Source organism: Rhinolophus sinicus, chromosome 3, assembly GCF_057876585.1.
Source record: "Rhinolophus sinicus isolate RSI-liver-muscle chromosome 3, RSI-T2T, whole genome shotgun sequence".
NCBI classification, from domain to species: Eukaryota; Metazoa; Chordata; class Mammalia; order Chiroptera; family Rhinolophidae; genus Rhinolophus; species Rhinolophus sinicus.
Genome location: NC_142503.1, coordinates 7,047,787 through 7,074,073, shown reverse-complemented (window position 1 = coordinate 7,074,073; position 26,287 = coordinate 7,047,787). Strand labels below are relative to the sequence as shown.

General features: G+C 40.5%; 1 protein-coding gene across 5 annotated transcripts in view; it reads left to right on the top strand.

The window, feature by feature from the left end:
- Nucleotides 1-26,287, top strand: part of CTNND2 (catenin delta 2) — an 831,455-nt gene that overhangs the window by 769,661 nt on the left and 35,507 nt on the right. For all 5 annotated transcript variants that reach the window (XM_074329072.2, XM_088796434.1, XM_074329071.2 and 2 more), the window contains 2 exons: nt 14,339-14,549; nt 19,548-19,632. In XM_074329072.2, the coding sequence (XP_074185173.2) occupies nt 14,339-14,549; nt 19,548-19,632 (296 nt within the window). The remainder of the gene's footprint in view (nt 1-14,338; nt 14,550-19,547; nt 19,633-26,287) is intronic.

The following is a 26,287-nucleotide window of genomic DNA, read 5'->3' as shown; positions in this document are numbered from 1 at the left end:
TCACCCAAAACTCGGACCCTGGGGAACCAGTCACCCGAAGCCAGGTAAGACCCACTGGTATCCAGAACTCAGGTCAGTCATTTAAGTTAGTGTTCAAATTGCCTAGTAGAAACCAGTGCTTGTATTGGCTGGTAGGTGCTAGGAAGAAACTTAACTTGGACACAAAATTAAGTGAATTTCAATCAGTGAACTTCCTGTATTTGAGAGCCAGCGCTGGAAATTCCTCCATGTGCAGATAGCTCACTGGTTAACAAGGAGAAGGTGGAATTGCAGGCAAGTAACTATACATCCTTCTTCTGTGAGATTTCTCTCTGTGGTTTACGAAGTCCTCTCTGAACAACGTATTGGAGTGGGGGGTGTGAAGTGAGAACAAGACAGATGCGTTAGGAATACGGTGTATTTACAGTGAGCTGCTCCCCTCGGTCAACACTTAGCACATACACTCTCTCTGGCCATTAGTTGTGCATAATCAGAGTAATTCTTTCGGTGCTGATTTTATCAACACGCAATCAAGCTGTTTTGAAATTAAGACTTATTTGGTGTTAAACTTCTGTGGGTACTTGATGATATATCCTGTTTCCCCAAAAATAAGACCTAGCCAGACCATCAGTTGTAATGGTTGCGTCTTTTGGAGCAAAAATTAATCTAAGACCCAGTCTTATTTTAATATAATATAAGACGGGTATAATATAATATAATACTGGGTCTTATATTAATTTTTGCTCCAAAAAACGCATTAGAGCTGACAGTCCAGCTCGGTCTTACTTTCAGGGAAACACAGTAAACAATCTGTGAGTATAATAACAAGAACACAGCTGCCCTTATTCAGCGGAGCTACCCAGAGTAAGTCCCTCAGAATCCGAGTTCTCTGGGGAGGGAATGTGGGTCATGCACAGAAAGGTTTCTCTGTGCAGATAAATTTGAGAAAGTCTAGGTTAAACTAAGTTCACCGAGTGGTTTCACCCTGGGGTCTGTCATAGAGGTGGGTAACAAGAGCTATTGTTGCATCTTCTTACATTGTGTAGTCAAAGAGCCCGTGTAAATTGCTTATTGATTTATCAGTAAGCACAAGGTTATCAGATGTCATTGTGTCCTCAGTTTACATTATTGTTAGAAAGATCAATTACATACATAAGCTAATTAGACACAACTTCAATGAATGTCTATAGCATGACTGAATAAATGAGTGACAGGGTAGGTGTCATACACGTGGTAAAGATTATACCTGTGAAAAGAGCTCAGAGGAGGGAGTGAGGGGGGCTGGGTTGGAGAGAGTTATTTCTGCCCAAGAGACTCACAGAAAGGTACCAAAGCCAGGAACCAGGGAGCTCTGCAAGCTAAACACATCATTGAACTCTTTGGACTGCATTTGTCTTCTATGCAGATCAGCAATTGTACCTGCCTTTTTTATAGGGAGATGCTACGCAGAAACTGAAACAATAGATGTAACTTCTCTTGAAAAAGTTAAACCACTCTATAATGTAATCTATGCAAGCAGCATGTGACGAAAACTTATAGCGGATTCTCTCTCTTTGTGCCCTTTATTGAGACTAATTTTTGTTTTGGCAGAGAGGTCCATCAATTTGAGAAAGCAAGAACAAGGGGACGCAGTGTATTACTGTTATCCTAATGTGCTAATGTCAGATCAGGACGAAGTTCAGGTTCTATCCCTGAAAACAAACTGTTTACTTAGATACCGATCTCGTCTTGTCTCAGATACACGCTTGTCTCCTGTAATTTTTGTCTTAGGAGAGTTCTTGGGTCTTTGTTAGACAACAATCTTGACCTACAAATAAAAAAACCTTCCTAAGTTTCTCCCCTGAAGCTAGGATCAGTGCTTACATTTTCACCTTTACTTCCTGTCTGCTAAAATTAGGCAATGAATTGAGGGTTTTTTTTTTTTTTTTTTTTGGCTATCATGCTTAATATTTAATCAAATTATGTAAATGCTATTAAAATGTATCGTATCAGTTGCCTCATTTTCAATACTTCTCCAAAACCAATTTATTTCTATTTCACAAAGGTGCTTCAGCAAACCTGTTAATTAACTGCCATTTTTATTTTTAGTGATTCTTATACAAATTAAATATGCATATTTTAGCCACCTTTTTGTCTGTATTTCTACTCATTACCTTAGGTTTTGAAACTTCAATAGTGTGAGAATTTCTCAGAATCTAATTCAGTGAAATATATTCAGAATAAGATCTCAAGGTGCCAAAAAATACAATTCCTTTTGTCTTCCAAGCAGATGGAATAGGTTATTTATTTGGAGGTAATAACTCTTCAAAGAACTGCCTACTGTTTACTGCAAACCTGTAAGATTCTGCTTTGTGTTATTTCTGTTTGGAGAGTTGATTATTGTTTGGATCTTTTTCTCAGACCCACTGCTTATCAAGTTGGTGTGTGAAATAGATTCTTATGCGTGTTATAAGGCTGTACTTGTTTTTTTGTTGTTTTTTGTTGTTGTTGTTTAATCAGAGTTAATTAGGAAAAATCATAAGGAATTCAGTGTTTCTTCTAGAATTTGACTTAACCTCTGCCAACAGCAACTACTGATTCCTTGGTCCCAGCTCATCCCTTCTTACTATGCCTTTTTTTTCTCTTTCTCTCTCTATTTAGATAGATCTTTAATCAGTTAAAGCCACTGGCAGATACATAAAAGAGGGTTCATTTTGTAAAAATCAGTGCGTCTCACTAAATAGTTATTCTACTCCAGCAGGAGCAAAGGGACAGATGTGGAGATGAACAGGTCCCATTCTGGGAAGAAGGGACTGACATGATCAGACCAGGGGACTGGTCACCACACCCATTTTCCAGTCTGTGAAAGGAAGACAAGCAGACAAAAGCATCGAGAGAAAGGGGTTTTTTACTTACACATTGTTGCAAGGGACCCAGGCTTAAGAAATCAACAAACAGCAGTTTTCTCATAAGATAGTCATACTGTCCGTCACATAACAGTGTCGCAAATGTCAGAGGAAAAGTCAATTCACAAGTTAGCAATGACCTAGGGAATGATTCAGAGATTCATTATGTGGGACAAGGGCTGGAAGGACAATCGTGTGTTTCTTTTGCTTTTTACTTTCTTTGATGTGTTTCCTGGGGTGATCTTATGTTTTGTTCTGCTTTCCTGACTCTGGGCTGTGACACGAGCACATGATGTGCACACAGTCGTGATAGAGGCAGAACGAGGGACACGGTCTCCTTCGTGATTCCTCCTGATGCTGACGCTCGGCCTGTCAGATGCACATGTAACCACCGATATTGGTTTAGCAGTTTCCTTATTTGTGACCATTAATTTGAGGGTTTACCTGATTTGACCAGTTGTACAGACATAGGTACAGCAAGCAGTGTGGATTGATTCACAAAGGCCTCTTCGCATGGTGATCAAAACTAGAGCTATATGATATTAATCTTTAATTAATAATATTAATCTTAATATTATTAACATAATAATAAGCCTGTAAATATAGCAACATATGTTGATTGGTCTTGTCTATACAACTTAAGACAATAGTTAAATAATATTAAAAAATGCCTTGACTAATCTGTTTACTTTCTTTGACCATAGATTTTCATAGACCGAAATACAATATGTCCTTTTTATTAGAACTTAATTGAAAAAAGTCATATCTTTATCCATAACCATGCCATCGATATCACATGTAAAGACAAATACAATTTAATTAGGCCTTTCGAGCCCATTAAAAAAACGAGTGCATTTCATAGTTACAATAGATATCTACAGCATCCTCCCAGGTCACTGGGTTGGCTTGTGCTGTGTGACTTAAGGAACCCCAGCTCTCCAGGTAGCATGGTCAGGAGCACTGAAAACCTGAACTCAAGAGAGATGGGATAACTCCTGAGTCACAGGTAATGGAGGTGAAGCCTGGTAAAAGGGACTCCGACAGTTTTGGGTCACTGATCCCAGAAGACAAAATGAAAGGGGACAAAGGACCAATATTATAATCCTAGGAGCTACACCAACACAAGTTAACTCCAAAGAGTAATGTTTATAAACATAACCTATTAAATCAAGCATTAAAGACAGAGGAAATAGAAGCAAGAAGGCTTTTATAACACTCCCAACTCAAAAGAGAAGGTTAACCACAATTAAGTTTGTTTCATTTTGTCTAGATAATTCATCCTCATTCTGTTGATCTTGGGTTAGTTAGCAGTCCAGTTTCTCAAAGTGAATGAGTTCTGGAAATCCTGACTCTGCCCCTCGGTCATCTAAGATATCAGCTTCACAGGAATGCCTGTAACCAAGAGCTTATTTTCTGTAGTATCGAGTTTTGAGTGCCTGTTGGAGTTCTTTAATCGGGCTATTTTGAGTTTCTTCCACAGACCCAATTACTGATCTGTGGCTCTGGCAAGGGTATTTATGTGAGCATGAGCGAAAATCAGAAACCACCTATTGAGGATAAGGCTGAATAGCTCTGATTATTTACTCCTCACAAGCAATAATATCAAAATTGAGACAAGTTTAGTTTTACAAGGAGTTAGCTGGTGACCACCATGACCCATTACGGACAGTGAGGTCACTGAAAAGTCTCCAGGGTCTTTTAATTTATTCCATAAAGAGCGTGTTAGGATTACTACCAAGTAAAAAGGCTCTTTTTGACCTAGAGATGGAATCTTTTCTACAAAAACTTGGCTGTGATTGTGCCATCCTTTAACATGAAAGGAAACGTGCTTCTAAGCAAAATGAAAGGTTCATAACTGCTGAAGCACAGTCACATAAGTTGTCATAATTAAGTGGAGATTGAACTTCTCTTTTTTCATTTGCCAGGTCTTTTTATGTTGGGGGCTTGATAGACAGGACAGCTATCACACTAGTATTAAACCAAATAAAAACCTGCAGAATGCCAAGCATACCTCATTAGTTCTAGCATTCCTTATTTCCTAAGGTGAGGAAGGAAACTCTTTGATGTTACCCACTAGCACGCTGGGAAACCCCAAAGATGGTTTAGATGTAAAGACACTTTTGAAAGTTTTATTAGTTTGACTATGGGGTGTAGATTTGGGAAAGGCAATTTCAAAAAGAATGATTAGGGGATGCAAGATATGAGTATAATTCCTTCAGAGCTGTCCCATGTAAACAAGCATTCACTCTGTGTCAGTAACCAAACGATGCCACCCTGAACGCTTTACCTCTTTGGTCTATAAGACACATACACTAGTTTTAAAATATAGATTTTTGTTTGTTTGTTTTCTGCCCTTCCGTGATAAACTGTCTGCTTACATTCAGTGTCCTTAAAGTGTACACAGTGACGGATTTTTATGATACATTAACTTCCAAACATTTCCCAAAAGAGAAAGGAGTGAGAAAAGGTGCTAGCCACATTGTAGAAAGAGCAATAGTGACTAGAAGAACATTGCAAAGGCCAACGGTCTTTCTTTGGCAGAAGAGGGAAAGGTTCCTTTCACATTTACCTATAGACACACAATCACAAGGAAATCTGTGCCTCACTTTTACATCTTCGACAACTAAATTTAGCATGGGGAAAGGAATCTGAGAAGATGGTAGGTGAGGAAAAAAAACCGGAATCTGTCCCCCCACACAGATAGCAATCACATTGGCAGAATCTGTCTGATGTAACTATTTTATAATGCTGGGGTCTAATGAAGGCTTGCGACTTTCAGGGGAAAAGTTGGCAGTCAATTATGGTTATTTTCGGTCATTTTTGGCTCTTAGCATAGTAGCAGCTACCCATCCCTCACCCCCAGTCTTTGACAGGCAGGTGTTTATGTGTTCATGGAGCAGCTTGCATACAGCTGACGGGAACCAGGGTGAGCAATAAGGACTCTGTCCTTCAAATATTGGGGCTCTGTATTCTGATTGCTGCTGCTGACCATGGAGTTGCAGACACAGAGGCAGCCATTGTTATAACCCCCCCCCCCCATTGTTGCAAGCCCCTCTCCCTTCAGCTGAAGTGACTTCCAGAGGACTTCAAGAGTTGGTGCTCTTCTTTTCCTTCATTTTTCTCTTTTTCCCATTTTGGGAGCCAGACATTAAAGACTAGGACATTCAAAAGCAAATGCATATGTTGGGGAAATTAGAAAGTCACCATGCATGCCCAGGAAAAAAGCACAGGTTCAGAAAATACCCAGGAAGACCTTAAGTTTACACCTCAGGCTGGTCCTAAGCCCAGAGACATCCTATAACAATCAAAAACAAAAAAACCCATGAAGCTGGGGAAGGGGAAGAATCTGTTTTCCAGACTTCCTACATTGTTAGATTCCCATGTCCAGTTTTCAACAACAACAACAACAAATTACAAGGCATACTAAGAAACAGGGAAGTATGGTCCATTCAAAGGAAAAACTAAACCAACAGTAACTGTCTCTAAGAAAGACTAAATGGTTCATTGCAGCTTTGTTTACGGTGGCCAAGACATGGAAACAACCAAAATGTCCTTCGATAGATGAATGGATAAAGAAGTTGTGGTATATATACACAATGGAATACTATTCGGCGGTAAGAAAAGATGATATAGGAACATTCGTGACAACATGGATGGATCCTGAGAGTGTAATGCTGAGCGAAATAAGTCAGACAGAAAAAGCAGAGAACCATGTGATTTCACTGATATGTGGTATATAAACCAAAAACAACAAAAGAACAAGACAAACAAATGAGAAACAGAAACTCATAGACACAGACAATAGTTTAGTGGTTGCCAGAGGGTAAGGGGGGCAGGGGGTGGGGGGTGGGAGATGAGGGTAAGGGGGATCGAATATATGGTGATGGAAGGAGAACTGACTCTGGGTGATGAACACAAAATGGGATTTATAGATGATGTAATACAGAATTGTACACCTGAAATCTATGTAATTTTACTAACAATTGTCACCTCAATAAATTAAAAAAAAAAAAAAAAGAAAGTCAAAAATAAATAAATAAATAAATAAATAAATAAATAAATAAAGACTAAATGGCAGAACTACTATACAAAGAATTTAAAACAATTCTCTTATAGATGCTTAAAGAACTAAAAGACAACATGGAGAAAATCAAAAAATTGATGTATGAATAAAATGGAAATATCACTAAAGAGATAGAAAACCTAAAAGGAAACAAAAAAGAAATTCTAGAACTGAAAATTACAATGATTGAAATGAAAAATTCATAGAGGGATTCAAAGGCAGATTTGAGTGAACAAAAGAATCAGTGAACTTGAAAACAGGACAACTGAAATGATCAAGTCCAAGGAATAGAAAGGAAAAAGACTGAGGAAAAGTGAACAGAGCCTAAGGGAGCTGTGGGTCCCTATTAGACGAACCAACATGAACATAGTGAAAGCCCCAGAAGGAGAAGAGAGAAAGGGCCATAGAGATTACTTGAAGAAATAATGCCTGAATATGTCCCTAATTTAATGAGAGATATGAGTGTAATCAAGAAGCTCAACAAACCCCAAGTTGAATAAGCCAAAGAGACCCACAATAAAACAGATAATCAAACTGTCCTAAGAGATAAACACAATGAATCTTGAAAGCAGCAAAAGAGAAGTGACTCATCACATACAATAAGATTCCTCATCAGAAACTTTTAAGCCAGGAGACAATAGTTTCAAAGTTCTAAAAGAAAAAGAATCCTATATTGGGCCAAACTGTCTGTCAAAAGTGAATAGAAATTAAGACAATCCCAGGCAAACAAAAGCTAAGAGAGTTTGTTATCACTAGACGGTCCCTGCAAGTAAAGGGAATCCTGCAGCTTGAAATAAAGGACAGTAACTAGAAGCCATATAAGGAAATATGTATCTCAGTAGAAGTAACTACATGGGTAATTATAAGAGCTGATATTAGTCTAAGAACAGTTTGTAACTCCACTTTTTGTTTCCTACATGATTTAAGAGACTGATGCATTTAAAAAATTATTATTTTATGTTTTTGGACACACAAAAATTTACTGTTTTATGTTTTTGGACACACAACATACAGATATGTAACTTTGTGACATCCATAACTGAAAGAGATGGAGATGGAGTTATAATGAGCAGTTTTTGTATGTTATTGAAGTTAAATTGGGATCAATTTAAATTAGAGTGTTATAACTTTAGAATATTAAATGTAATCCCCATGGAAACCACAAAGAAAATAGCTATAGAATACACACCAAAGGAAATGAAAAAGGAATTAAAACATTTCACTACAAAATCAAATGAACACAAAATATACAGTAATGCAGGAAATGAGGGACAAAAAGCTACAAGGTATATATAGAAAACAAATAGCAAAATAATACAAGTAACTCCTTCTTATCAGTAATTATTTTAAGTGTAAATGGATTATTCTCTGTATCTATGAGTCCGTTTCTTTTTTGTTGTTTTGTTCTTTTTTTTTAGATTCCACATATAAGTGAACTCACACAGTATTTGTCTTTCTCTGTCTGACTTGTTTCACGTATCAGTTTATCCTCTAGGTCCATCCATGTTGTTGTGAATGGCAAGATTTCATTCTTTTTTATTGCTGAGTAATATACCGTATCTTCTTTATCCATCATCTCTCAGTGAACACGTAGGCGTGTCCATGTCTTGGCCATCATAATGCTATCATACTGCAATGACAAAGGTAGAGGGGATAAGAGCTACAAACTTCCAGTTATAACTAAGTCATGGGGATATAATGCACAGCACAGGGAATGTAGTTAATGATGTCGTAATAGCTTTGTAAGGTGGCAGGTAGTTACTGGCCTTATTGTGGTGATCACATGGTAAGATATATAAATGTCAAATCACTAGGCTGTGTACCTGAAACTAATATAATAACATATGTCAACTATACTTTAATAAAAGACCAATTTTCAAATATACATAAATGGATTAAACTCGCCAATCAAATAACAGAGATTGGCAGAATGGATTTTTAAAAAATGATCCAACTATACGCTCTCTTCAGGAGACTTACTTTATAGCGAGAGACATATAGTTTGAAAGTGAAAGGACATTTGTACACACATGTTTATAGTAGGATTATTTACAACAGCTAAAATGAGGAGGCAACCCAAGTGTCCACCAGCAGATGAATGGATAAGCAAAGTGTGGTATATGCACACAATGGAATATCGTTTAGACTTAAAAAGAAAACAAATTCTGATGTTACAATATGGATGAAGCTTGAGGACATTATGCTAAATGAAGTAAGTCACATCAAGACATGTACTGTATGATTCCACTTCAAAGAGGCACTTAGAGTAGTCAAAATCATAGAGATAGAAAGCTGAATGTTGGTTATTAGGGTATAGGAGGTGGAGAGCTAATGTTTAATGGTCTAGAGTTCAGTTTTGCAAGATGAAAAGAGTTCTGGAGATGGATAGTGTGATGGTTGCACAACAAAATGAATTTACTTAATATCACTGAATTGTACACTTAAAATGGATAAAGGGTAAATTTTGCATAGTGTATATTTTAACACAATAAAAAACTGAAGGGATAAAAGTAAATTTAGAGTATCTCAGCAAGAACTCACAGGTCGCTTTTAGCAGCTCCAGAAACAGGGAAGCTAAAGAGAGACTAAGACCTCAGAGATTCAGGAGCGGTGGTGTTTCTGATCCAGGGCTGCTGACATTTTTTTTAAATATACTTTCTGTAAAGTTGGTTTGAGACATTTGACTTTATAATGGTGCAGCACAAAGACCAGCTCTACAGAGGACTCTATCAGTGATCCAAAGAGATTCGAATACGTAATCAGTGTAGGAAGGGCTCACGGGACTTCTCTGTTGTCTGCCACCTTACAGAGCGCATGTGGTTAGACCATGAAACCACTACTCAATATTGCTGCCACCAGTGGGGGAACTTCCTGGCGGTGCACAAATCAATACCAGAAACAGGCTTAGTTCTGACACAGAAATTGAAACAGGGTCACAAACAAACAAACAACACAGAAACAGAAGCAGTCAGCAAGATCGAAACTCCTTTGCCCATCATGAAAGTTCCACCAGCTCTTGTCTCTACAAGAGCTCAGCAAAGAGTGCCCATCTTGGGTGACACAACTTGTTAGGTCTCCTGAGTCCATCCAGACATCTCATGTGCCCAACTCTAAACAGAAGACTTCCAGAAAGAAGCAAGCATATAAAGAGAAAATCATTTTTACTTGCAATTTACACACACATGCACATGCACACGCACACACACAGGAAGCAGCGGCAAAAGTTACAGGGTTACAGTTAGTCTGTCATTGATGCAAACAGTAATTATTTTTAACACAATTGTGATATGTCCACTAGTCCCCTCATATCAGTATTGCACAAGTCAGAATGAAGTTATTTTCTTTAGAGACTAATAACTTAGAAGAAATGGCCCAAGGATTCATTTCTATTGGGAACTTGAGCAAAACAGAGTGACCTGTTTGTTGGTGGTGGTGGTGGATTTGTGTTTTGTTTTGATCTCAGGAAAAATGTGCTTTTCTTTTGTTACATGTGATTCTATGATAGTGGATAATGGGAAGCAAACTGATTCCTAACAGAGGCAGGGCCAGGTATCCACTTTGTTTTCACAAACCTAGGTGTCTTTGAACTCAATATCTTGTTTTTCCCTCCGATGGGATTTTGCTGTGTAGTTCTCCCATATGATGTAATAATTGTGCATGTTCTTCTTTGTGTGAAAAAAATTAAATAGAAATCCAATTTGTCCATTATTATTAAATCTTAGAATTCACCTGTTTTTCACTATCCATCTCACTGCCCCAGCTGGAAATTTCTGAATGCTCTTTGTCTGCATGAACCCCAACATTTTACTGGACTCCAAGCCTTGTCAGTTGCATCTTAGGGGTCTTCATCATGGCTGCCCTGCTGTCCCCGATCCCCCCACAGCCAGATCTTTGAGCTACGTGTCTTTTTCCTGAAATATTACAGTCACCTGTTCAGTGTTATCATCAACATGAATCACTGTTTGACCTTTGATCTGTGTTGTGTCATTTACTTATTTTTAAACCAAATTCAGTGCAGAGGAAGGGGCCGTGGTCTTCAGTCTGCGGTGGTTGAGAGCCTCAGCAGTTCATTCTAACACAGGAAGCTCCTGTGCCACATGGCGGGCTCAACAGCAGGGTGAGGGCTGTGCTCTTATGACCTCCGCATCCACACAGGTCCCAGAGCACCTCAGGGGCACTGCTGAGCTCCAGGTGCCCTTGATGGGCTGGTACAGAAGCTCCAACTAGTTCCTCCTCCAGCTTCCTAGAGAGACAGCACCCACCTGGTGGTGTAGCCACTCCCGTCCTTGGCCCAAGAAGAACCTGTGTCCATCCATTCCTCTGTCTGAAACCGAACCAAACAAACCAAAAAAAAAAAAAAAAAAAAAAAAAAAAAAAAAAAAAAAAAACCAGTGTGATAGTCTTTGGCTGTGAACATTCAACTTTGGCTCACACACCTTGCAACTTTTCTTCATCATCCATGGGACATAGGAAGAGAATTGGATCCTTTCACCTCCAAAGAAATCTCAGACCTCAAATCTCAGACCAAAAGCCTGAGTGAGGGATGGGGGAGGGGAGGGCATCAAGATTCCTCTTATTAGGCAACAAGAGTGGCTTTTTCACTCTTCTGTTTATAAACTTAGGAGACAAAGAAAATATAGCACAGAGAACAATTATAGGCACAATCTACCTTGGTTGCAATGCTTATGGTTTCAATAGAAGCGCAGAGAGTGCTTGATTGTGAAGAAAAAGACTACTTGTTTCTCCCACCTTCAGTCTTATTGTTCTGAAAACTTCCTTCTTGTTGCACAAGAATCCCCTTTGTAAAATACTCTATGGCTCCCCTGACCTATAGAATAAATCCTAGGCGTCTACTTCCTATATCAAGGAAGCGACATGACAACCCATGTCGAATCTAATTTCTCCCTTCTCTGAACCCCTGTTACTAGCATACCACACAAGGTCACTTGTGGCTGTAATTATTCTATATTCCTTATTTTCTCCCTGCCCCCATTACCCTCAAAGTTGCTAAACACAAGAAAAAGCTAAAAAGCTATTCTTGCTCCCCAAATTTTACACAAAGATAGGATTCAAGTTCCAGTGTGAGAAGACAGCTTTTCTCGGCAGCACAATCAAAGGCTAAAACAATTGTATACCCTTAAAAGAATTCACAGATTTTGCACAGAGGTCTTCTCCCCTTTGGTATAATTTTACTTGATTTGTTTCTCCACTGGCTGATCAAAATATACACTAAAATGTATCCCTCCAAATAAGCTAATAAGGAGACTAAATGAAAAATCTCCAATTGCCTAGTAAAATGTCAGTGAACTCTATTAGAAATAATAGAAATAAATATTTCCAATGGGTTTCCTTGACAGGTCGTGGTGGGTTGTTTATGGCAGTGACTCCTGTTGTTTTCCACGTTGTGGTGCACGTGGAAAATGATAGTGTTTGTATAGCACACCGGGGCTGTTCTGGGGGGACATCGTGGTCCCTGTCCCCTGAACATTACAGGGACGCCTTGTATGTCGTTAAGGGCTCACTGGTTGGAAAGCTGTGCAGGATGAAACTATATCTTCAAATTCATCTGCCGTAATTTGAAAAAATGACAGTAACAACAAACACGAGAAACCGCTGCAGCGGAATCTTCTCTCTCTCTCCTTGTTTTTGCTATCAACCTTGACAATGTCCAAGGTCACAAACCAGTCTCCCATACTCCGTCAGGAGTGTGAATGCCCCTGTATGCACAATAATTGAAATCGTTTTTTGATTCCTTCCTCCCTCACTTCCCTTATTTAAAAAAAGCAAAAAGAACCCATCCATCTTCTAGCATCTACGAACCCCGGTTTGTCCCACAAGGGCGTGTGAGGGTTAATGGACTGATCAAGTTGCCAGCAGGCTGAGCTCAACAAAGGAAACTGTGAGCCAGAGCCAGAGCTGAGTGCGATTTAATGATCAATAGATAAAGCAAGTTGCTCAGAGGGCTGCCCACAGACAAAGGATCTTTCCAAACTATTCGAAGTGCTGTCATTAGGAAATAAATATGCTACATTTAGGGGTTTTCAGGAAAACCATTTTTGTCACACACTTCTCAGCTGTCACAAAGTGAATGAAGACACTGTGCTATTTCAGTGATTTAGACATCAGCATTTTTTGTCCAGGCTAAAATAAGCCATCTATACACAGGATGAGAGCAGATACCACGTTACAAGGGCTTGGGTTTAGTTTATTAAGATGTCATTGCCTCCTCCCAAGGGCCTCCTTTTCCTGCCCCCAGGCACCAAGCAACCAGAGAGTTAAACAGCAAGGAAAAGGCCATACTCTGGAGACATGTATGGAGGGAAAATATTTCAGTTTTTAGGCGCTAGCTCAATAGGTCTAATGCGGGAGGGGAGACAAAGAAGCGATTTAACTTTGGATATGTGCCAATTCCACCTGAAAAATTTAAGAACAGCCAACTTTGCCACAGCCACTCATTCACTTAGTTCCAGAAGTAAATTAATGGAACATAATTGGAAGCTGCAGGCGGGATGAATTCATTGTCAGTAATGCCTAAAGTGCTTTGTAAACGAAAAGTACTCCATAAAGATGTCACTATCAGGACCTTTATCATTGGGAGTCGCCAGATTAATAATGATAAAGTGAATTAAGGAAGCAAGGTTGGATTTGATTTGATTTTCACACGAAGAAAAACATCAGACTAGTAAATGTGATATGGTAGAGCCCTACGCTAAAATCCCATCATTGAGACAAGTGGATTATCCAGTCATTCTAGTTCAAAGGACTCCTAATTATATATTCTTTGTAAAGCTTCTCTCCCTCGGTGTAAATGTTTCTCTGTGCTTCGTAGGGGCCAGAGCTCTGAAGTCACGTATATGATGATGCTCTCCATAGATCTGTGGTTTGACTCTTGCTTATTAAATAATACAAGTCCCAACATGACTCCCATCAGAGCCTTTTTGAGGTTGTTAGTGTTACCATGTTCTCTTGACGGCTGTGAATATCCAGAAGGAACCTACTGATCATCAGCATCTGTTGAGTTCTGCGTTCTCAGGCATCCCTGTGTGGTAAATGCTTTCTGCACGTGCACTCATTTAATCTTTTCAGCAACCTCATGAAATATATACCATGATTGTTCTGGCTTTGCAGATTTAAAAAGTTGAGGTTTAAAGGCAATGAAACAAGTTGCCCAAAGATTCAGCCCCGCGTCCATCTAGCACCCAAGCCCATGCGTTCACCGTGAGGAAATAACTGTGTTCTCTCTGTGTCCACAGTTACCCAGTGGAGACTATTCAGGGATGGGAAACAGACAATATTGCATCCATATGCCCCTTGGGGCCTCTTCTTCTCCCCTGTCCTCACCTCTCCCTCTGCCCTCTTCTTCCATTTTGGGCTCGTTTCAACTCTTCCCTTTATTTCTTTTTTCCCCAAGGCAAATACGCCATGCGAGACCTGGTCCACAGGCTTCCAGGCGGGAACAACAGCAACAATGCAGCGAGCAAGGCCATGTCGGATGACACGGTGACAGCCGTCTGCTGCACCCTGCACGAAGTGATCACCAAGAACATGGAGAACGCCAAGGCCTTACGGGATGCGGGCGGCATCGAGAAGTTGGTCGGCATCTCTAAAAGCAAAGGAGATAAGTAAGTAGATGGTGACATCCTATCACCGTAGAACTCATGTTGGCAGAATGGGTTCTCAGTGTGCCTGAGGGCCCCAGCTATGGGGCACACCACTGCGTGTCCCTCTGTGGTTGCAGGTCGCAGTGTTGATGGTGGACCCACATCCTGCTGCTCTTTGGCTCTTCTTACAGAGTGTATGGCAGGTCATCACGTAGGGCAGGTCGGGGGAGGGGGAGGGCATCAGAGAGAGCTCCATGATAGTGAGAGCAGCACCTTCCCTTAGTAGCTGTGCATTTGGGGCACATGATTCAATTTAACATGTCACTATGCCTACACTACTGTCCAATCGAAAACTGAGGGAAAGCTGTCATAATATGTATCCTGGAAGAAATCATCATCTTAAAAGGATGAATAGAAATTTCGCAGGTAGAGGGGCTGGCGGTGAGGAGGGAGGACTGTCACACGAATGGAATAAAGAGAGTGAAGGCTCCGTGTGAAAGGGACTCCCCACCACAAACAGGCATGTCCCCAGTTGGATTTAAGAAACTGTGGGACCTTATTGTATGCAAGCGAAAAAGATCTTCACGAGCCAGAGTGGCAGTGTATCAGTGAGCTGTCAATTTTACAGGAACATTCACTAACCTTAATTAAATTTCGCCTCCTGGAAGTCCCTCCGTGGGATCAAATAAGATGAAAAGGGTAAACCTTTTGTTATCAAGAGTCTATTTCTTGATTTTACATCGTTAACTCCCTCCCCACCCCCATTCCTTTACATCTAAATGCTAATGTTCTTTCTTTTGTTATCAAAGGCTGTGAGGGATGCACTTTGAGACTTTCTGGAAATTCTTTGATTATTTCATTTAATTCAGGATATCACCATCGTATTCTAAACGAAGTTTCAGGGCTCCTGTTTAAGTGCCCTGAGACCTCCAAATAGGTTCACTCAATATTTCAGTATCAGGATTTAAGTACTTTTCTACATCAAGTAGCCCCGTTAAACATAGGTAATAATGGTAAGAGATAGATGGTTGGCTTGAATTATACCTGATGATGCTGTACTTACAATAAGCTACTCTACATACGCAGGAAGCCACATGGTTTTCTTTTGTATATATAGGTTCAGTGGACCTTCAGCATCTCTCAGGCATCTCTCATTGAAATGCTTGTGTGTCGTGAGCATTAAGAACGTACCCTGTTCATGCTTTTGTAAGCAAACACATACACAGGAAAACCACAGTCCACAAAAAACACCCTGACATATTTGTCTGTAATCATAAGACATTCATATATTAAAGTATTCTCTCTGAATTGTGAGACTAGAGAGTTTGGTGGGGGTAGGGGGTCGGGGGCAGCATATATTAATTCCTTCCAACTGTGTGAGTATTTTTTCTGTAGTCAGCGTCACTAGATGGACCTTAAAGAAACAAGATGCTTTTATCAGTCCTATGGTTAAAGAAAATTATTTGGTGAAACCAATTAAAAAATCATTAGCGAAAACCATTTATGAAAGGGTATAAATCCACATTGCCACTCCAGGAAAGGGTCTTGTTAGGTCTGGTCCACTCTTGATTATTGTCAGTGAGCAGTTTCTTTCACTACAGGTGTTCTCATCAATTTCCTTTAATTAACTGAAAATTTCATTATGGCATAGTCACTTGTTCCGTTTCATCATTCCTTTATTTTTTTTTTCAATGTTAACAGTCTAAATTTACGAGTTTAATAAGAAGTATTGAACAGAGTGGAGTCAAGCATCTTCCCAGTTATAGTTCTCCTGCTTAGTCGGTTTCATCCATTCTTTCATTTAGTTTATCTCTTTTTTATATAGTGACTAATTTGAGGATCAAAACAATGTTTTTATAATTGCAGATATCCTCATCTCCCACCTACATTTCAATTTGGTTATTACTTCTCACCGCTCTTAAATTGTATCCAGAAGAATTGCTTTGAATCTTAGCACTAAACTCACCATTTATCATTCAATTCTATTATGACAGTAAGTTAGTGAGATCCCCATGGCTTTCTAGACATGTTTTAAAAAAATAGAAATTCTTTATTGAAAATAGAATTTTTGGAATTGGGATGATTTTATAATTGGAAAAGGGGAGGGATATCAATTTACTCTCGTTCATTTATAAAATGCTTACAAATCTGTCCTCCTTAAATTGTCCTTAAAAAATTATTTACAGAAATTAGTTCAATCCTGATTTTTAAATTTTGGGAAACACCGATGAAAAAATTGGCCTAGGTATGATTCTCCATTTTGTGTATCCATATGTGTTATTTCTAAATGTTCACAGGCTTACACACATCGTGATATTAGTGAGTCAGCCCGTCAGGTGCCAATCGCAGTCTGTATGAACTGCACAGGGCACCGTGTCTTGTTAACACAGCCACTGGGCCTGATGTTTTGGGACCCTGCTGCTAGAACGGCCGTGTTAAACACTCACAGTGATTTCACCAACTGAAATCTTCAGCCAGCCCTAACTGACACCTCCAGTGAAGATCAGACATTGCACCATCATCAATGACTTACAGAAGTCTTATACTTACTATTTTGAAGGCTTGATAACTTATATTATTCTGTTCACATCACTTTTAACACTCCCTATGGACATTCCATTGCTTCCATCTGTTTCAGAAGTGCATTTGTTTTTGGTTTTTTGCTTTTCTAATTTTAACAGTCATATAGAAACTAGTATTGAATGTGTCACTGTCTTTTGTCATAAGACAGAAAAGCCATTAACAGTCTCAACTCTTACTTGTCAGTAGGGAACTGTGTATTGTGGCTGAGGTTATAATCACTTGTCACATTAGAAACACCTAATTGTTCAAGCCCAGTCAATAGTTATAGTTTCCGAGTAAACACTGTTTTAGTACCGATCTAGTGGTTGGATCGAAATTAAAGTCTAAAAAGAAAGCAATGTTTCTTTGACCTTCACATGTTATAATAACACTGAAATGTATTTGGCATGTTAATTGAGAAGTTAAAACCTGCTAGTCATCACATATTTACACTCTATTTTGTAACCAACCAAGAAGTAGAAACAAAAACTTACACTGTGTCAGAGGAATTTTTGCATACTAAATATGTTTCAACTACATTATCACTGCCTGAACCTCGAGTGGTTCAGCTATTGTCATGGACAAATATATAACTAACAATGATAAAATATAGCAAAGCATAGCATTTAATCTTTATCATTGATTATATAAGGCTAAAAGGTACCTGTATCTGTGTCTGTAAAAAGATCAAAAATTCTCTCCCTTGAAGTCAAAAGAATTTAATATTACATTTAGAGCAGATACTAGCATAAATTATGAAATCATTTAGCAACCATCTATTTTCTTAAAAAGAAAATATATATGTTACTTAAATATAATTCATCTTTCATAGAGAAAAATATTTTGGAATTTATAAGAACTCTATATTTTTTTCTTTTAAAAGTGCTTGATATAACTAATAGATTTTCTAACAGAGCTAAGTTGAATTGCTTCTTAGTAATAATAATAGTAAGATTGAGTGTTACTGTACCAGTAAATAATAAGAGTGTGAGTAAATGGATGGAAAAAAAACCTTAAACTTTGTTGGTCTGATTTGCAAATGTGACCAACCCAGGAAAACAGTAGACATTGATTTGACCAGGTATTAGCATCGCATACGTCCACTACAAAAGGCCTGTCCTCACACCATCCATTTACACTGGCTATCAAATCGGACTTCAACCTGATCCCATCTAACCATCTGTTCACTGTCTATTTCAAAGGCCATTTTATTTCAAAGGCATTTTTGGTTTCAATTCAGATATTCTCTTCAGGACATCTCTGAGCTACTGCATGACAGATCAGCTTCAGGGATGGCCTTCATACTGGAGTCTGCACAAATGGTTATGTCCTGTTCTACTCTAGGAATCACCATTTAGATAGACTAGGGTTGATGACCCATGACCCGTGAGCTAAATCCCGCCCACCACCTACTTTTGTAAATAATATTTGATTGGAACACAGCCACATCCATTCATTGATGTATTATATATGACTCCTCTCGTGCTACGTTGGCAGAGTTGAGCAGCTGGACCGAGATTGTATGCCCCCCAAAGCAAAGAATATTTATCTCGATAGAAAAAGTGTGCCAGCCCCTAACGTAGGCATAGTGTCAGTGGCAGCCACTAGACTTGTGCAGCTGGCCTCGTGGAACCAGCCCATTAGGACAAAGACTACGCAGGTAGCTAATAGTTTCCCTCAACATTGGTCAAAGTGACTTCCAAGAGTTTGATGGAATCACATCAATACAGATTTATTGATCTAGTGTCTGTTTTGAGATGCAGATTGGCACTGTACCAAAAGTGAAATACTTAGCTCTACTGTCACAGGGATTTCAAAGCCGTGACTCAAAAGAATGGTGAGAACCAGTGAGTAGTCCAAAGGTTTGTGTGACCTTACTTTCTCACTATGGTCCGAAGGATGGAACTATAACTGTATGAAGGGTTTTACTAAGAGAAGTTTTTCTATCCTTTGTGTAAACGTACGAGCCTGTGTGTGCACGTCTGCCTGCAGTGCCAGTCAGTAGCAGGTGAAGTCAGGCAGGCCCAGAGAGTCAACACGATATGTGCTCGCGTGCTTCAGCTGAGAAAGTGACTCTCCTTTTTCCTCTTATTACACAGAGGTTGCACAACTGCCATGAAAGCCCCTGAATCAGGCTCTTCCTAATCACTCTTTTTCTCCTCTTTCTGTTCCATTTTGGAGTCAAATGCTAAATTTGCATTCTGACTCAATGCACTGCTGTTCTGTTTGCATTGTGCACACCGTTGCCCAGCTGTGGTGCGTTCCTGTCGCTCCACCCCCCCCCCCAATGTGTGTTAATGAGAGTGAGGTAGAGCCCTGCCTGGTGCTCCCCGGACTGGCAGGAACAGAGCTGGAAAGCCACAAGGAGGTTTATTGTTGCCGTTTGCTGACATGTCATGTCAATGTGAAGCCAGCTGCCCGCTCACCATCTTACATGTCCTGTCTTTTCTTTACCAGACATTCTCCAAAAGTGGTCAAGGCCGCATCTCAGGTCCTAAACAGCATGTGGCAGTACCGAGATCTGAGGGGTCTCTACAAAAAGGTAAGGTTTGCTTACAGTCTGGCCCATGAGCGATTCACAGGCCCTCAGCCAAAAGATACAATGTGTGGTCATAACAAGGTGTGTCTTGGCTGTGGAGGGCACTCGTCCAATAGGCTGAGTAATTGAAACATCTGACATATGAGAACTGACGAAGAAGCAGAAGAAAGGGGTCACTAAGTGTCCCCTGAACCTACACTAAGACCCATGAACTTTCTGGGCTGGACAGATCCATACTCATAGGGCCTTACCCTAGATCATCTTACAGGAAAGAAAATAGGTTGTTTTCCTGGTCTTCCATATTGTACAATAGACTAAAAATTCATGCACTGAGGGATTTTGCCCCCCCCCCCCAAAAAAAAGAGCGCCAACAAATGTCTACAAGTAATTGAAGTAGTTGTGGTGAGAGAAGACAGAAAGAAATACAAAAAGCAATTCAGGAACGGGGAAAGTGTTACATCCCCGGAACACTGAGTGGAGCCCCAGCAGCCTGACCCCATGCCCAGCCCCAGCCCCACCAGGTTACTGCAGACGGTGTGAAAGGGCGATGCTCCTGCTCACAGGGCCTTAGGTCAGGAGCAAGAAGCTGGGCACCCTCCCCAGACAGGCAGGAGTTTATAGCAGCCATTTCAAAGGCATCTTACTCCCCAAAATGCTTTAAAAATGAAGGCTTAACACAAAAATGTCCCATCTGGAAACAGATTCTGCACCTCCTTCCCAAATGCTGCTAAGTAAAGGATGCGTAATTCTCTTTTTTTGGTTAGGAGGGGAGAATTCTCTAACAGCGTTTGCCAGAAGTTGTTTGGCTGTTACCAGACCGGCCAATGTGGGTACTACGAGCGATTGGTACGCCCACGGTGGGTCTGAGTTAGCGAGCATCAGTGATCTCTGTAAGGATGCAGAAAGCATACAGAGGGCTGGGGAGAGGCATGGGTTTCCATGGGCTACTGCCCGGAACTGCCTCCTTGCAGCCCCTGGGCCGCCTGCCTTGAGGAGTAGAGGGAGCTGAAGTCTGTGCTGCCTTTCTCCCTGCCTACCAGTCTGGGGGTGCAGATGTTGGGCAACAACAAGAAGCTCACATCAGAAGAAGCAAAACCCATCTTGCTAGAGGGAAACTGTCTTTTTCTAATCCTATGGGAAAATGTAAATATTTAATCATTGGTTCCACTAAGTTATGGTCTATTTCTAGATTTCCCCAAGGCCTTCCTATTTCCCTTAAGCATTCATTACTTTGCGCTTCAAGTTAATAAAGTTTAGTCTATATATTTCTCTTGCAAGATTTTCTTATCCCCTACTAAGAGAATGTATGTTAAAGTTGAAGCAGAGATTGCAAAATTCAGTGTTAGAAGAGCATTCTAGTTCTAGATTAACTATATCCTCTCCTAAGTATTCTGCATGTTAAGATAAGCCTTTCATCTGAAATGTTTTGTATCCCAGCATCCCTACTTAGTTCCTTCTTGGACCCTTCCAGCAGCCATGTGAACTCGCTCCCAGGGCAGGGTCCTTCCATTAAACGTGCAATGGGACAAGAGGAACACGATATAAATTAGAAAGGAGTTGGTCGTTCTGAATCCGTGGCTCCAGAAGCTCCATAAAATAAATACTAGTGCCTCAAATAAACTCCGCTTTCGCTCGGATCCTGAACATTTCTTTGCTGAAATACACCTTCTCATACTGCTGTGCCTTGAAGGGAAACTGTTTTTGAGAGACTCTACAAGTCATTTGTTGAATAATTGTAAGAGTTTTCCATCTCAGTTTTTTTTTTTTTTGTTTTTTGTTTTTTTTATGTTGGTGGTAGACTTCAAAAAGTGTAATTGCCTTTCTGCTTCTATGGAAAGGAAAGGATGCGCTGACAGGAATTTAATAGAGCTAAAACTTAAAAGCTAAAGATGGTTTAAAATTGTGTTTCATATGAGGAGATTTGAGAAGCACGTGCTGCAGAAACTGATGGTGATGTTTTTAATTGACCCATGATTAAAAAGGATTGAGAAAGAGTTGATCTTAATAATTTCCAGATTAGGCAGTTGTGAAAGAAAATGAGGACCTTTATGCTCAATACCATGAGTGCTACTAATGGCAGAGCTTGAAATTCACAAAAGCTTTTCTTTTTGAAGAGTCCATTTCTAAGAAAACTAAATTCATTCATACTCGTGAATTGTTTTTAATCAGCGGGGAATGGATTTCTATTTTGTCCTTTATTGATAATTTTCATATCATTGGAAAAAATAACTGATCCATATCTTTTAATTATCCATGCTTCAAGTCTGTTTATTAAACATCTATTGTAGCCTTGGAAAAGGGAGTGTTCCAGAGAAAACATAAGACCTAGGAAGCAGCTACTGTAGGTAAAAATGAAATATGGAACAATTATTGGCAGCTTTATTAGGTTTGGAATGATAGACTACAGATTTTAAGGGATGAATTAAGGGTAGGAAAATTATAGAGCAAAGTCTTAAAGAAGTTATGAGTTTGTGTAAATGAGGAGAAAAGGGGGAAGGGCATTAAGAATAAGAGGAAAATCATAAGTTCAGAGAGATGAAATTTGAAATAAAAATGCCATATCTGTGGTACAGAATTAAAGGCCCATCTGTCACTGGCTTATGTCCTCCTGGAACCCAGGCACAGAGGCCAGAATCTCATTTCACTACCTCAATTCCTGTATTTTACTTAGAGATACATTTACTAAATCAGAATATTCTTCTGGCTGGGTGTTTTGACCAATACAAAATTATGTTTGATTCCTGATACGCTTTGAGCCAAAACATATTTGCATTATCCAAACCTTCAAGTTTAGTGAGGCCTGGACTTCTGGTTTTCTCCCATAAGGGAACATAAGCACAAAAGTACATTATCACACGCCGGCTAAATAATAACACCACTTCATTTTTTAAAACCAGTCCTTAAGTTGCACTCACCACAAATAGAGCTGTAAAACTTCTTTATCATCTATACCATTGCAGAAGACGTTTCCTAAAGGGAAATAAGAGGAGCCCTAGAAACAGACTTGATATGAGGATAAAAGAGAATCAGAAGATCAAAAGTATTTTTTGACTTTTTTGAAACTTGGTACTTTGAAAAAACAAAAAAAAATGAGGTCACTGACATGATGGAGTGCTTATGTTTGACTGATGAGGACTGTTGGACATCTGATTTGGGAAGAAAGCAGGTACATTTGTGGGGGAGTGGACAGAATTAAAAGAATATAGAAGTCATTGCTTACAAACCCTTGTGTAATGCCTTAATAATCTGTACCTCTCCAAGAAATAATTGTATTGGTTGGGACACAGGCTAAGCCGCTGTAGTAGAGAAACTCAAAAAACAAGCTCAGGCTACACAGGTGTCTCTTTCCCTCTCATGATACTGTACCTGGTTAAGCAGGTGGCCAGGGACCAGTGGGTGTCCCTGGGATCCGTCCTGTTGCTTTTCCTGGCACCATGGTGCCATCCTTGCCTGTGTGGCCAAAGCTCCCTGGCCCTTCCCTGTCTCATTCCAGCCCAGGGGAAGAGAGGGGAAGAGAGGGCAGTGATGTCCTTTTAAGGAAGTGATAAAAAAAAGTTGCCAAATGGCTGGTCACATCCCAGGATCAAGAACTCATTCACATGGCCAGACCCAGCTGTGACGAAGGATGGGCCACGAGGATCCCTGCTAAAACCTAGTGGCAGAAGGACGGGAGTTATTTAATTAAAAGAAGAAAGGCAGTATCGGCTCTGGTCATCATTTCATTTTGTTCAAATACCTTTAATATCAGTTGCAATTGCTACCTAATGAGGCATATTATTCCATTTTATGGTGGCTGTGATTATTCAGACCTTCTTACTTGCATTAAGCAAAAGTCTCTTTATCTGCAAATGTTGCTCTCCAATACCACCTGGAAAGTCTAATTTCTCCTCTCTGATAGCCTTCCCGTTTTTGAAACTAGCCATCCTGTCTCCCTGAAGTTGTCCCTTCCCAGGCCAGGCCAGACCTGCTCAGTTTTAATACATCAGCATTTCCATGGCTTCACCATTACTGCCACTTTTTTCCACGTGCCTGCTAGTTCGTCAGCATCCCTTCTGCAATGTAGCTCCCCACAATGAATCTAGTCCTCCATGTTTACTGGATGCAGAAGAAAGAGAGTGAGATTATGCTTCTCTGGTGCTGAGCACCCAACTACTAATAAAGCTTGGAAGCAAATTAGTGCCTGAGAGGCTCATTATACTATTTGGTGATGTACAGACGAGCAGACCACTTAGAATTAAGTGGCTAGGATTAAAGGCACAGCCTGCCACTTACCAGCGGCGTGACCTTGGACAAGTTTCTTGAGCCCCCTTGCCCACCATTGTAAGAATTGATCTTGGGCAGCCCTGTGGCCCACTCCTGCTGGTGGGCAGTGAGGAGACCTGTGGTTCACCAGGCCTCACAGTCAACACTTAGAGATGTCTGGGGTAGTTCTGTGTCCAGTTACGTGAACCTGCTGAACAGCCACTCCTGACAGTCTCCAGAAGAGTAAATAACCTCATGGAATGGCCTAGAGCAGTTCTCCCACTGGCACAATGTCCTTTCCAGACAGGAGGACATGCCCGCAGGGCCCTAAAGGTTTAGGAGGACAGCCCTGTGATACCTTCTATTTTGTGTCCCAGAGTCTGGAGCTTTCCTCAACGCTTGCATCAAATAACCGTCACATATCTTTATGGCATCTCTGTGTCTCAGTCCCTTGGGTTTCTCACCCATGAAGTAAACCATATAACACCTGTCTCACCTGATGGCTGATTGTCTTCAACAACGATCATCAAAGAGCTTTGTAAACTGGAGAGTCATATACCAATGAGAGTTACTGCTGTTTCTTCTAAAACATTTTTCACGCCATTTATCTGATGGACACTCTTTGCCATCCTGTCCACAGGCAGCTGGACATTTGGACCCAAGAATGTCATTTTCTCCTTGTCATCATCACCATCATTCCCATCATGTCATCATTTGCTTCCACGTACATCGTCACAGCTCCCTTTCCTCTTGGTTTTTCTACCCTCTCTCCTCCCAGCTCCTAGATGCCTAACTCAGTGTCCCCTTCCCACAGTGCCTTTCTCCTCAGCTGCTGTGCTTGCTGAGGATGTTTGCGTTGTAAACAGTGTCCCAGAGGGAAGACTCTTGCATAGTAGCATTTAAATAAAACAAATTACAAACATTAGGGTTTTGTAGGAAGGCTGTTAATGACGATGAGAGCGCCATGGTTTTAGAAGTGGTTGGAATGCTTTGATTCCATTTCAGTGCTGAATCTTGTGTGTGTGGCAGGTCAGATATGCTGAAGACTAATGGTGGGTGGAGGACCATGGAGAGTTCTGGGGTTGGACGAAGAAGGCGTGAGTTCAAGCCCTGGCTCAGTGAATAGCCTGCCAAGTTTCCCCAAGTAGAGGGCCTGCCATGGCCATGTGTCTTTAGCTTGAAAATGTGATAAAATAGCATCACCCACAAAAATCGTCTTCTCGTGACCCCCATGACATCACCGTCCCTCAGGCTCTCTGGTTACTGCTCCTCCATCCTTTCTAGGCTCCTCTTCTTATTTATTCTTTAAATGTTGATGTTCCGAGGTTCTGTGTTTAGATCTTTCTCATCTCACACATGGCCTCTTCCTGGGTATCCATAACTCTTCCCTGGATTCAGTGACCAACCGCATTTGGTGGTTTCCCAAATCTGTTTCTGTAGCCCCAACCTCTCTTCATATATCTAACCACCTGCTCGATAACCTACTCAAATTCCCACAGCATCTCAAACCAAATCAGATCTGAAACAGGCCAACTTCTCCTGGTTGGGTCCCTCTTCCTGCATCCTCTGATCTGTGACTAGCACAGCTCTCCCCCCATCACCCACACCAGTATCCAGGAACCATCCTAGCTCTTTCCTCTCCTTCACACATCTGCATCCAATCCACCACACAACCCCAGACTTCTGCCTGCATCCACTTTTTTCCGTGGCCATGGACAGCTGTCATCCATCTGCTGAATTCTTGCCATGGACTCCTAACTGGGCGCCCCCACTTTAAGCTTTCTCCTGTCAGTCTGTTCTCCAGAGGGCAGCAAGAGTTAACTTTCTAAAAAGCAAATCTGATTCAATTATTCCACAGAGCCACACCTTTCAGTGGCTGCCATTGCCCTCAGTACAGAGTCCAAACATCTTAGCACATCTTCACCCTTGAGACAGACCTCTCAGGAGCAGCGTGCTCTCTGCCCACAACTGGCCACCAGCTGTATCTAACTCCTGTGTTCCCAGCTCCCTCTTCCTGCCTCTCCCCCCACCCTCCAAAGCCTTTCCACAAGTCTACCCTCCACCCTCCACCCCACTTGCTCATTTAAATCTTCTTCATTTTTCCCACATTTTTTATATAACGTGCCCTGAAAAGCATCTCTTTGCCCTTTCCCCCAGGTCTGAATCAAGGTCATTCCTTATTAAATCTGAAATAATTGCTGGGCAAATTACCTGGAATGGGTAAAAACAAAATTTAATTCAAACTTTTAAAGAATGACTTTTAAGCAACATCAATAGCTTGAACCCACTACTGAAAATGTTGCAGTGTAAGGTGCTATAATATTTAATATCCAGATAAGATTCATTTGTATTTTTATAGAAAATCACCTTCTCTCTTGGTTCAAATATTAATTGTGGGAGGATTTCCATTATGAAA